Source organism: Osmerus eperlanus, chromosome 24 (genome assembly GCF_963692335.1).
Source record: "Osmerus eperlanus chromosome 24, fOsmEpe2.1, whole genome shotgun sequence".
Taxonomy (NCBI): domain Eukaryota; kingdom Metazoa; phylum Chordata; class Actinopteri; order Osmeriformes; family Osmeridae; genus Osmerus; species Osmerus eperlanus.
Genome location: NC_085041.1, coordinates 3,172,141 through 3,185,442, shown reverse-complemented (window position 1 = coordinate 3,185,442; position 13,302 = coordinate 3,172,141). Strand labels below are relative to the sequence as shown.

Genomic DNA, 13,302 nt, shown 5'->3' with positions numbered 1-13,302 from the left:
TGAAACACACACACACACGCGATAGTGTGCGGCCAAGATAGCCCAGGCCACCGTAACAGTTTAAGGAGTGGATCACTTATGACACCGTGTGGCTGCTTAAACCCTTATTTAATAAAATTCGTTGCATTACATCACTTAATTTGGATGAAACAGTAGCATTTATATGTTGTTCCGTGTATTTTGTGGTATATTATCTGTGTACTTGGACGAGGTTCAAGGTACAATCACTTTTAAGAACACAAAAGATTATGCCCCGTGTGAGGCTCGAACTCACGACCTTCAGATTATGAGACTGACGCGCTGCCTACTGCGCCAACGAGGCCTGAAAGTGAACCTAACCCACCCCTATGTTAATCTTACAATGGTACTTTCTCGAGTCACAAAGGGAAATACTATTAGTAATTTGGGGGAGCGCCCTTGTCCATTTAGGTGGTTAAACCAACACTAAGTTTGCAGTTGAAAAACTGAAAAACAAAAATGTTAAAGTTTTTAACCGGTGCTATAGTCAGCTCTGCCAACAGATGGCGTACTAATTATTGTAAACAATATGTTCGATATTATGAACAATTATTTACGTGTTCACCTACCATGGATGCAGGAATGTAGTTAAAACATAATTTAATTGCATAATATGGGGGCTGCGTACAATAGGACACTCGTAAAATATACCAAAATGTATGCAGGACTGCAATTAAAAAAATGTTTAATTGCTGTAAAAATTCGAGATAAGCGATGTTTGTTCAAGGGAGGAATTTAAACTCCGTCCTGTCAAGTATGCATCCCGTAGAGATAATTCCGCGTGCATCATACAGAAGAGCGGAGATTTTAATCGCAAACCTGCCTAAAATGTTTGACAAGAGACCGGCTGGGGGCGTTAACCGGGGTTGCCACTGGTGACGCGTCTACTCACTTCCTAGACCCTCCCTAAACGCCCTGTCTCTGCACCGTTATTTGTTGTTTTGTGTGGCGTCTTGCTGCCGCGCAAGGTAGTCGGTCGACTTGCCTGTCAATCTCTGACCAGAATCTATTTAGGGTACCTAGGTTGATTAAAGGATCAGTGAAGGTCCCTTGTGAGATTAAAACGAAACGGGATCTACTGAAGTCTGGAGGTGAATGTTACAGAGCTAGCTAGCTAGCTAAGGTTAGCTCGAGTTACCGGAGTTTATGCCATTTTCAGGTGCACATGCACATTATCTTTTAGCTAGCTAACCCTTGCTAGCCAGCTGCATTAACTAGATACTACAAGCCACTTCGTCGTTCCAGCAGTCTTTTTCCACGCACGAAAACTGAAGATTTCCGACATAATGTCTTCAACCGAAGACAGGGCCAAGGAGATTCTGAAGGGGTTTAAACTGTATCCTTTTCAGCGAGTTGAGGTTTGCATAGAAGGTTTTACAGTCCAGTCCAGTGCTTGCTTGCTTTAGCTAGCGTAGCTAGGCTACCACTAAACCGTAATACGAGACTAATAACATCAGGTAGTGAGTCTATATACAATACAGTAGCCAGTTTCTAGAACGAGACTGCAGAGTTTACGTACAGTCCTGTGTAGTTACCTCAGCCACCTGTATTACAACTAGCTAGCGACCTAGGACGGCCCGTAGTTAGTATGAGCTCTACTCATCTAATTTAGCCTACATGCCTGTGGTGGTGCCTAGCCAACTACTAAATGCTGATTGCCGTGTCTAGATGAGAAAGGCCTAGTTCAGTGCAGGTAATTTGGCATTCCCTAAATTATGCACCATGGATTATTATTCTGGCCAATGTTTTCTATAGCTAGTTTGAAGTAGTGTTGTGCGAGTTAGATTGTACTAGCATGCGGAGTTAGTATTTTATAGCGACACTGCTGACCAAGTTTCTTGGTCAAGATCTATCAAAGCTATGGTTACTTGTAGCAGAGACTAGACTTCCCTAGCTAGCTAGATTTGTTTTGGTGATGTGGAATCTTGGATATGTTAGATGGGCCAAACAGGATTGTTTATTAGTTGTTTATTAAAGCATAACCATTAAGTCAACTTACCACTGACTAGCTAGTTGTGAAGTACATCTTTTTCCCCCAAAATGTATTTTGAGTTGATGTTCAACATTAACTGAAATTGTTGCATATTAAAGTCCATGCTCCAGGAATAGTTATTTTGGAGTAAGGCATATGCCCGACCTCAAAAGTATAAAACGTATTATTATTATTATAATCTGTTTATTTAATTCATGGGGGAAGACTGCTGTAGCATAATGGATGTTGTGGGTAATATAATTCCAAATGACAATACTTATTTTGGATCGACTACACACGACCACACTTAAGATCTCAGCTCAGTGAAGAACAGGGCAAAAGGTTATGTTGAGGATCGCTCGCTCATGATACTTACCATAAGCAAGCACCTCTCCATTAGAGGGTTTGAAGCTCTTGCTGGTGGTTTACATAATACAGGCCACCACTCCTAAAATAGGAACAGTAATGCGGACGAGAATAATCGCACCTGAGTTGCCAGCACTGCTTCACATGCAAGACCAGGCCCGTACTAAACCCCTACCAGTCTTAGAGGCATACACTGAGGATGGAGTAATGTAGTGTTTTGGGGAAGGTAGTGTTTTTTTTCGTTTTTTTTTCTTCCTTTTGTTGCTTCCTGGAGTAGTCTGAGATTTTAACCTTCCTTTGAAAGGCTGGGCTTCGTTTTCTAGCCTGGTAATGCCTAAATCCTTGATTTGCAAGGACAGGGATTTGCTGCCTTATGGCCCTGCTCACAGGCAGGATGACAGCGTAGTGTCACATCGCTAGCCTACTGTGCTGCGTTGGGTAGTCACATGTAACGGCAAGCAACACAGATACAGAGGTGTTGTAGACTCTGCTAATGGAACATTATTAAGCAGCGTTTTGCGGCCTGTTTTACAAACTTCAGTTGAAGGTGTGTGGAGTGCATGGCTAAAAAATAAAATTTAAATGTCGTCAAATAAAATGGAAGGAAGCATGCCTTCCCATTTCCAGCATGACCAGCAGCCTTTACCCGATTGTTATGTAAAATGGATTAATAAGCCGAGAACCTTCTTGTAACACAGAGATCCCCTCAGAGGAACTCAAGGAAATGTGACGTGCCTTCTTTGCAGAAGCTAGAAATGCCAGGTTGTTTTATCACGAGGACGCTATATATTGATGTTTTTTTTTTTTTTTTTGTTGCCTGTAGGCTTGAAAGGTGCTGGACCCAACTACATTTCTTTATTTTATTTTTCAACCTTCTGCTCATAGCAGTGAACCCTGCATGGGCCTCTGCTTCTGAAAACCTTGCTCCCTCCTCACTATAGCCTTCCCTTCACAGCTACACACTAGATCATTGTGGAGTGAAACACATTTGCTTGACACACAGCCCCTGTAGCAGACTGACTCGCTTTTACATCACGTGGTGTGGTGTGTTTATGGTCTCGTGTACAAGTATGCTGGATGTCAATGCACGAGGTCTCAACGTACAAGGCCTAACTTCATACAAGTAGACCACATCCATGGTTCCCAGCATCTTGATTTCGGCAGCCCCAAAGAGGCAGACTAAAGGCAGGGCTTGAGTGTCTCAGAGGCGCTTCCTGTGTGCCTGTCTAAGCCTCCCCGAGGAAGGCCTGACTCAACACCCTTCTCATCTGCACGACAGCTGCTTAAGTACAGTACGATTCCGCATGAAAAGGCAATTATCCATAATAAAGTGTTGTGCATGATGTCACTCAGATTCTAGGTGTGCTGCTTAAGCTCATGAAATATAACCTCTCGGACCATTTAGGGCTGGGGTGAAAAGGGGTTTGTCGCGGTTGTGTTTCTTTTAGCTGTAGCTTACTCGGTTGGTCGGTAATGTGGTCCACTAGAATTGCACGAGTGTACATGGTTTCAGCTATTTTTAATGAGACAGACATTTGCTTGGGGCTTCCAGGTGGGTTCATCATGGTCTAGGTATATACATTTAACCAATTACTCTTGAAGGAAAAACAATGTTTTTAAAGTGTTATTGCCGCTTGTCTTGTGTGCAAAGATGATCGCAGCATAGGCAGGTGTTGCCAGTAACAGAGCTGTAATCCCCCATCAGATAATGAATGGAAACTTCATGTCTATGTATTGGCCACACAAACTGTTTTCTAATAATGATCCACTGTTTAAAGATGTATGCAGCTTAAGGCTTGTCGGTAGTATTCTCCCTGGTGGCTAATTAAGGAGTGTGTTTGAATGTGTGTGTGATGGTGTGCGCTGAGGGGACCACTGGCTCTCCCTAGCTGTGAATCCCACTGCTTATCTCCAGGGTGCCCAGTAGGTGTGATCCTGGAGACATCTGTCAACCCTGCCAATGGCACAGCACCTCCCCAAACGGACTCGACAAACACAAGGCCCATGCCACACCCCAGCACTACAGCCATTAGCCCATCCGGTTAACCTGTTTTGACCTCGGGTTGCAGCTTGCCACGGTAGCCGTTGTGCTGAATCGTATTCTGGCTTGCTAATGAAATTACTTAATGTGGAGAGCACTTTTTAGATGCCTGAGAAGTAGGAACAGCTTGCGTAATCCATTCACAAAACGTTTGGTAGACACTGCTGCCTGCTAAGCTCCTTTGGCTGTTCTGACATTGTCCTCGGGACAAAATGTTACGGCCAAACAACCCAACCATGGCTGTCGCTAACAGTAGCTGTCCAGTAAGACGAGTCCCTTCACGTTGCAGCCTCTGAAGAAAGAAAAAAACGAACCAAAAACCATGTACTTGTTATTGTACGTTTTCGTATTGTAGTGTGTGGCTTACATGTGTGTCATCTTGGGTGTTTAGGTGTGTGTGTTGTGTACTAGGATTATTCCAGAAGGAAGAAGCCAGGAGGGAGGGGCCCTTGTGTTGTGGGGGGGGGGGGGGTGTGAGCCAGCCAGGCTTGATAGGATTATTGAAATAATTAAAACCAGTGTATTACACCTCGCTAGCTTAGAGTAGCTGAACAGGGCTGCTAGCTTGACACGAGCCAGCCCCCCCCCCCCATCCCACATAATTGTGTGACCCTTTTATTTTTCACCCTTGAAAGTTTCCCTTGTGGTAAGACAGAGCAATGTCCATTTTCTCTGTATTGTTTGCTTGTTTGAAGTCCCTCCGTATCTAAACAGTTTGAAGAGAATGTCAAGTGTCCGGGTGGTGGCACGTTGCAGGCTGTCGCTGACACCCCGTGGCTTTGGTTTCGGGGGAGAGGGAGAAAGGGAGAGGGGGTGGATAGAGAGAGAGGGGGGGGGCTATAAAGGGCAGCCAGATGGTGCAGAGCGAGAGAGGGGAGCGGGTTCGGGTGGCGCTGACGCTAAGCACCCTCTGGGTGTCACGGGGCTTTTGTCGAAGGTCCGTAAACGGCGTCCGTTCTCAGGTAGCCTCTCAATGCCGGTGGGCGCGGCCAGACGCCGCGGCTGTCAGTCGGCTCTTGTTCTAACGCCACCAGCTGGACGAGCCACTGTCACAACAGACGCTTACAACAGCACTCGTCCCACCTGGAAGTGCCTAGCTGAACTAGCACTGGGTAGAAACAGAAACACCCTGAGAGGACCCTCTCCAGCTAAAGATGGCGAAAGTGAGGTGGAGTGAAGTGAAGGGAGTCAGGTGGCTGAGCGGTTAGGGAATCGGGCTAGTAATCTGAAGGTTGCCAGTTCGATTCCTGGCCGTGTCCTTGGGCAAGGCACTTCACCCTACTTGCCTCGGGGAGAATGTCCCTGTACTTACTGTTAGTCGCTCTGGATAAGAGCGTCTGCTAAATGACTAAATGTAAGTATCTAGACGTCCCACTTGGGGAGTGTAGAAAAAACAAGAGTACCTTTTGAAATACACATATCCTCTTGTTGCTTAGCGGTGAAAGTATCTGGACACCCCATTTAGGATTATAGAAAAGATAAGTGGATTGTTCTCTTGCTGCTTTGGCGAACGTCTTGTAGGGTGTCTGGTTTGCCAGCACTGTGACAACCTGTGTTGTTGTCCTTGACCACTGTCACCGTAGAAACTGGATGAACCTGCGCGATGCTGAGACTGGCAAGGTGCTGTGGCAGGGAACAGACGACCTGTCACTACCTGGTGTGGAACATGAAGGTAAACACACATGCACACACGCATGCACACACACACATGCACACACACACACACAGCGCACTGATGGACAGCTTTAACTGCATCCCCACTCTCCAGCTTCAGCATACATCCAATACCATCAGATGGTCGGGGATGGAACCTCTAGAGAAATTCTGAAACCCCATTTGAAAACCAGCCATATCCTTTTATGAAGACACGATGGTTGATTGCTGGAAAACGGGAATAGATTGCGGGAATGAGGCATTCATGTTTGGCTCTGTCTCGTGCCCTGTTTAATTGACAGAAACCCAATCTACTACACTTTCATTAACTGCCTTGTTGTAGTACTGGTACCGAAAGCGCTAGCCAACTACTAGCCATGGCTCCGGATATTTACCATAGAGGATCGTGCCAGGCGCGTGATGATAATGGTTATGTGTATGAATGGTCCTTTTGAAACTCTTCTACTAATGTGTGATCACGCTTGACTAGTCTTCATTTTTCCACGGTGTTTGTCTCCCCCTGCTGGTCAGTGTCTGACACTTCCTTTTGTTCCTTTCAGCTCGAGTCCCCAAGAAGATCCTCAAATGTAAAGCCGTGTCCCGAGAGCTCAACTTTTCCTCCTCGGAAAAACTTGAAAAATTCCGCCTTGAACAGAAGGTGTTCTTCAAAGGCCAGTGTTTAGAAGGTATGCATTCAAAAAAGGGCATAAATATCTCTTTGTTTGATGGCACCCCCCACTAAAGACACCCTTAAATAAATGGAAATATGTGGTCAGAGCTTTGGAGTAGTGCTCCATAGTTTCTGTAAAGAGAATTTCAAGGGCAAACCCTATAAAAACACATTCATAAGCACTTTTTTTGATGATTTTCAAGTAAATACCAGAACGTGTGATTAAAATGGATGAACTTGAAACCTTTTTTGTTTTTCTCTTCACTCTGCCCTCCCTCCCGCCCTCCCTCCCTCCCTATTTGCAGAATGGTTCTTTGAGTTTGGCTTTGTGATTCCTAACTCCACCAACACATGGCAGTCGTTGATAGAGGCAGCTCCAGAGTCACAGATGATGCCGGCCAATGTTTTAACGTGAGTCCAGACTGAGATTCACGCATTCGTAGAACCGATTTAACATGCTTGGTTACTTTTTTTTTGTACAAGTATGCCGGAAGTTACCCTTACTAATAAATGTATCTTGTTCTTGGTGTAATGACCTTAAAGGTAAACGGTTGAGTTAAAACATACTGACCTCGGTTCCTTTTCTCACACAGTGGAAATGTTGTCATAGAAACGAAGTTTTACGATGACGACCTTCACGTCAGCACTTCTAGAGTACGACTTTTTTACGTCTGAGGAACAGCACCTTTACTTTTTTTTGTAAAGAGGAGAATCCTTCAAGTGGGCAACATCGTGAAAAGGCACACAGCTGATTTATGGAGGGGGTGAAAGCAGGCCAGTGTACTGGGGAGTTTCTGTGCTATACTTATGGCAGGACCAAGACACCAATACAAGATACCAAAATCCAACAGTCATAACATCACTCTTGGCTTCTTGAGAAATGACACTTTTTGTATGTAAATATACGTATATATATAATATATGGGCAATGAGTGATGATGCTCATGGCAACCAACCATGTAAATTATTTTATTTGTACATTTTTTTTCCTCGTCATTACGAAATATCACCATGGCGATGCACTATCGTCTCCATTGTCACCTTGTATTTTTAACACGTTTGCTTCCAGTTGATGTTGTTGTGGTTGGTGTTCTCATTGTTTGTTTGTTTTTTGTTGTTGCTGTAACTTAAAACTGTAAAATAGACTGTGTTTAATACTACATGAATTATGGATTAAACTATGTCCACAAATGTTTAATAAGTTATTGTCTTGCTCGTTTGTTTCACTGGGTATACAAGTATTCAAGTCTAGCATTAAGTCACTGTTCCGATGCTTTGGTCTTACACAAAGGTATAGCTCGCTCATAGAACACTACAAATTCCAAGGCCGTCACTTGACTGGATAGCACTACAACTCCCATGAAGCCGTTCGTTCCGTCACTGCTTGTCTGACGACCTTGGATTCCCACTGTACTGCAAGCATGGCGAGTAAAGATCCTAACGTGAGTATCTAGCATGCCAACTGTGTCCAAACGAGCCAGAGGAAACATAAAATGGTATATGGTTTAGAAACGTGCTGACATACCGTTAATGTGCTTTTAAGTTTTAATGCAGGTGCTGTCTTTATGAAGAAGTGAGCTGTTGTATTGCTAGCTAGTCCATGACGGCTATCTGTGCTAGCTATCTGATGTTATAACAAGCGGTAGAGCTAGCTACCTAACGTCATCTATCTTGCGAACTATTATTGAAATAACTTGCCTGTATGAATACTGTCAATATTTTGACGGGAGCAAATTGCATGTAGTGCGTAACCGCTCTTTGATTTCCAGTTCTGACTCGGTGGTTGTGTTTAAACTTATTTAAATTGACTGGTCTAGCTAGACTAGCTAGGCTACTTTTTAAGCTACGCTACAGTACAGTAGGTTACTTAGGCCGGTTTTAATGTTGCCGTTTACTAGTTAACTGTCAGCTATAGGCAATTAACCATCTATATTAATATATAAAAATGTGTTAGCTACGTTACAGTGACCAAGATCAAATTGGGAAAAGATCCAACCGGCATTACTGGACTGTAGACAGCTACCATGCCTAACCGTAGCTAATCTACCATTCACCTTATTTCGTACAACCAAGTCATACCAGGCCACCATGAAGTATGACACTATAGAGCTAGATTTTGTTTCACTTAAAACATGGTTTATGAATGTAGTTAGTCTTTTTAAATAGTTTTTGGGGTTAAATTCAATACGATTTTTGCTGCGCCACTCTAAAAGGAAGATTCCAGATTAGGAATTGCTTTTGGTCACAGTACTTATCGCGTCCACTAGAGGGGCAGTTGTGCATTGGTCCCATTGCCTAAAACATTTGACCTCCCTAAACCTTGCATGCAACACTTATTATACCGACTTTATATTTCCAAGAATACTTTAGGCTTTCGAATCGCCTTCTTTTATGCAATACAAACAATTATTTCCATAATTAGACATTTTAATGGTTTGATTGCGAATGACTCAGGATTAGAGCGTCATGACAGTTGCACTTTAAAACACCCGTCTCTTGTGTCCCGTCTCCAGCGGTTCCTGCAGAGCTTGAGGGACATCGTGGGCCGCATGACGGCTGGGGGAGGTAGAGGACCCGGGCTGGGCTTGAAGCTGCTTATGGGTGCAGGAGCTCTGGTATACGGCGTCAAGGAGGCCACCTACACAGGTAAGGCAGCAGCACCAGTTGGGAGGGAGTGAACTAGCATGCTAGTACACAGATCGATAAGCATGCTGAACAGATTTCTCACAGGGTTTTTCCACTATGTGGCAGGTGGATTAATTAGGCCTATTTCTGTTTGTCTTTGTGAATGTTTCTGAGATACATTTCAGAACAAACACTGACCTGTGTGTCCTGTTTGTGTACAGTGGAGGGCGGTCAGCGAGCGATCATCTTCAACAGGGTCGGAGGGATGCAGATGGACACAGTTCTCTCTGAAGGACTGCACTTCAGGTAGGGCAGACTGCCCCCTAGTGGTCACTCATGTAACCATCCACACGTCACATTTCTTCCAGTTTGGCACACATAACAGGTCATATCCAGGGGACCTTAGGGAACAGTATAAGTGTGTGCAGTTCGGGGCAACAGCGGTTTAAAATTCTCTTGACAAAGCAGTATCAGCATGGGATTAATACCAAACCCTCCTCTGGGATCCACGCTAACCCTTCTAGACAAAGGTGATAGGTGTAGACTGGCACTGGAGCTCCTCTCAGACGTCCGAGGGGGATTAGGACGGTTGTTGTGGGTAGACGTGCACCTGTCTGGTTCCTTGTTAAGACCTGTCAGCCCTCCAGGGGAAACGAGCGGCTGGAGGGGGGGGGGCAGTTTGGCACATGGTTCTTCTGATCCCCGGACGCTTCTCGTGTGTAGTCTAGGTTCCTGGATTATCTCGACTGTTATTCACTGTTAAATCATGCTCAGATACAGCAGACGTAATAAGAGGCTTGTCGGGATTCGTTTAGCGAATTGAAAATGAACACTGGAAAACTACAAAACACTTTAGACCTTTTTAAACACTAACCGTCCCAAAATAATCACATTTTATTAACTTGTTGTCACTGCCTTGGCCGTTTTTACTGAGCTAATGAATGTGGTTGTTGTCCACCTTTTAGAATACCATGGATCCAGTACCCTATCATCTATGACATCAGAGCCAGGCCCAGGAAGATCTCCTCTCTCACAGGAAGTAAAGGTTTGTCCATGACCATATAGGGAATGACGCAGGGAGGTGGCTCAAGCTGGACAAACTAGTGATGCGGCGTATGGCGTGTTGTGCTTCACACAATGTGACTCAACAAGGAAGTATTTCAACTCGTCACAATAAAAGAAGTATCCCCCGAGAAGGACCGCTTTGTACCCGTGTATTAAGACGCGCTGACGGTCTCTCTCCGCTCCCCAGACCTCCAGATGGTGAACATCGCCCTGCGTGTCCTGTCGCGGCCCGTGGCGTCCAACCTGCCCGCCATGTACCAGCAGCTGGGGAAGGACTACGACGAGAGGGTGCTGCCCTCCATCGTCAACGAGGTGCTGAAGAGCGTGGTGGCCAAGTTCAACGCCTCGCAGCTCATCACCCAGAGAGCCCAGGTAGGCCGAGCCCCTGTCCCGTCTCCTCCAGGCCACGCTGGTCTACGGGCAGGGAAGGGATGCTCTCTGTATGTGAGCCACTGGGCCTGACCGTGTGTGTGTGTCTTTGTGTGTGTGTGTGTGTGGGGTGCAGGTGTCCCTGCTGATCCGCCGCGAGCTCTTTGAGAGGGCCAAGGACTTCAACATCATCCTGGACGACGTGGCCATCACCGAGCTGAGCTTCAGCAGGGAGTACACCGCTGCCGTGGAGGCCAAGCAAGTCGGTAAGGCAACCATGTGTGTGTGTTCTCTTTGGGAAATGGGAGGCGTATCTGTGTGCTCTGCCACATATGGAACAGTGAGGCGGGGGCGTGTTTACACATTTCCAGTCAGCCCTTTGCGCATGAGTGTGTGTCAAGCCTATGTGTGTGTGTCTTGGTGTGCAGCCCAGCAGGAAGCTCAGAGAGCCCAGTTCTACGTGGAGAAGGCCCTGCAGGACCAGAGACAGAAGATCATCCAGGCTGAAGGAGAGGCCGAGGCCGCCAAGATGGTAAAACATCCACCCTGACGATCCCCAACGCTCCTACCTCCCACCAAACACCAACCCAACCACACCTTCTCCTTCGCCCTCACATGACCTTCTATTGTGAACCATCGCATTATGAACCATCACAGCTTAAGTGTTGCTACTTTACAGCTGTATTTACAGAATCTTCTCACCGTGTGTGTGTGTTGTAGTTGGGCCAAGCCATCACTAAGAACCCTGGGTACCTGAAGCTGAGAAGAATCCGAGCAGCACAGAACATCGCCAAGACGGTGAGTGGGGGAATGTGAACTTGTGAACACCAGGAGGGGCCCGGTGTCTGACGTGGGGCCCCGTGCGTTCCCCTCCTGTGCTATGTCATGTGATCGCACCGGATTTGACCTCTGACCCCTCTAACCGTGCTACTGCGTGCCCTCCAGGTGGCGACGTCTCAGAACAAGGTGTACCTCAGCGCAGACAGTCTGGTTCTCAACCTTCAAGCTGACTCGTTTAACAAGTAAGTTCATCCACAGCCGCCGGTTAGAAGTATGCTCTCATTGGGGCCTTGGATAAAGTACGCACGGGGTGAAATAAACGATGTAGGAACTCGGAAGAAGCCAGGCTTCTGTGTGTTTTGTTTTTCTATCTATAGTTCAACACCATATTCTGTCAATTACACTATTTTGTCCATGGAAGGCTTGTGTGTGTTCTTATGATTGATTGGACGTTGCTGTACTTGAACCCACACTTCTGTTATTTCAGCCTGTCGCTGGGGAAGAATTAGGAAGAGGAGGAGGAGGAGAGGGTAGCCATAGCCCTGCGTCCGTCGAGGTATCCATCTGTCTCCCAAGTTTCCAAGTGTCCGTCTGTCTCTAGCGAGCCTCCACGCTAGCAACACTGTCTGATTGTACCTGCAAGTGGCTTACCGACCGACCAATCACCTCTGCCCAGAGAGGACTGCACACCAGTGGATGGATAGCATGAACTCTAGACCTGTGTGTGTGTGTGCGTGTGTGTGTGTGTGTGAGTAGCGTCCCCATGGAAATCAGCGGGCGAGTTCCAAGTCCCATCTCTTGTTAGTGCTGTTGGAACAGGGGAGATGAATCCATTTGATTGAACTGGGCTGTAATCTGTGTAGGAACATGTGACATCATTAGTCATCTGGAGTGTGATCATGTGTGTGACATCATCAGGGTCAAATTCCCCCCATAGCTCGATTTATGTATCGAAGAAATGTTGTTCGAATAAAAACAGTGACAACCAATATAAGAAGCTACAGTTTTGATAGTGTCCAGACAGATGTCGGTAACTAATTTCTCAGCCATCTGTCCTGAGATCTGTTTGCATAAAGACAACAGAACAGGCATCAGACGTAACCTTGGAAACAACAGATGGGTATTCCCGTTCTAATGGTAACCATAATTATTGTTAATCTAGGTGTTTTTATTTAAAGATTTCTGCACTCTATGAATGGAGGTTAGACTTAAAGGATGATGTCCCCGATTTTTGATTCTATGCAACTGGTGAACTGGTGAACTGTGCTTAGCTGGCCTGTTTTGCGTTGATTTATGGCAGTGCTGCTGCGGTGTGGTGATGCTTTCCCACTACAGTACCAGGGAGGTCCTGGGTCCATCCATGAAGAGAGACAGACGGGCGCTTAGCTGTTCACTGTATCCACAGTTCTCTACCACTGACTGAAACATGTCGGTCAAAACAAAGACGGAACATTAAAGAGTTCTTTTTTTTTGTTGTACTAACGTGGTTCTCTGTGTGTGTGTGTGTGTGTGTGTGTGTGTGTGTGTGTGTGTGTGTATCTCAGATGGAGCCCTCACGTGCAGATAATCATCGAGCCCCCCCCCCCACACACACACACACCCACACACACACACAGTTCAGAGTCATACCTCCCTCTCCATGTGTAGGCTGAGCTCCAGCTGCAGACATCTGGAGGTAGTTAGCGGGGTCCTCACTGTGGAGACCCTCTTCATTGGTTCTCTCTGGCAGGCCCTCCTCCTAGC

The 13,302-nt window shown here is 46.0% G+C and overlaps 2 protein-coding genes and 1 non-coding gene across 3 annotated transcripts; 2 read left to right on the top strand and 1 right to left on the bottom strand.

The window, feature by feature from the left end:
* Window positions 1-249: 249 nt before the first annotated feature.
* On the bottom strand, window positions 250-322 carry trnam-cau (transfer RNA methionine (anticodon CAU)). Its single transcript has one exon. It is a non-coding gene; the product is annotated as a tRNA-Met (tRNA).
* A 637-nt stretch (window positions 323-959) lies between these two features.
* Window positions 960-7,921, top strand: pde6d (phosphodiesterase 6D, cGMP-specific, rod, delta). The gene is made up of 5 exons (XM_062450359.1): window positions 960-1,354; window positions 5,981-6,069; window positions 6,611-6,736; window positions 7,026-7,131; window positions 7,314-7,921. The coding sequence occupies exons 1-5, from the start codon at window positions 1,305-1,307 to the stop codon at window positions 7,393-7,395; spliced, it is 453 nt and encodes a 150-aa protein (XP_062306343.1). The 5' UTR covers window positions 960-1,304; the 3' UTR covers window positions 7,396-7,921.
* Window positions 7,922-8,032: 111 nt separating this feature from the next.
* Window positions 8,033-13,037, top strand: phb2b (prohibitin 2b). Its single transcript, XM_062450358.1, has 10 exons — window positions 8,033-8,162; window positions 9,234-9,366; window positions 9,567-9,651; window positions 10,311-10,390; window positions 10,598-10,782; window positions 10,916-11,045; window positions 11,208-11,311; window positions 11,500-11,577; window positions 11,725-11,801; window positions 12,047-13,037. The coding sequence occupies exons 1-10, from the start codon at window positions 8,142-8,144 to the stop codon at window positions 12,066-12,068; spliced, it is 915 nt and encodes a 304-aa protein (XP_062306342.1). The 5' UTR covers window positions 8,033-8,141; the 3' UTR covers window positions 12,069-13,037.
* Window positions 13,038-13,302: the final 265 nt, after the last annotated feature.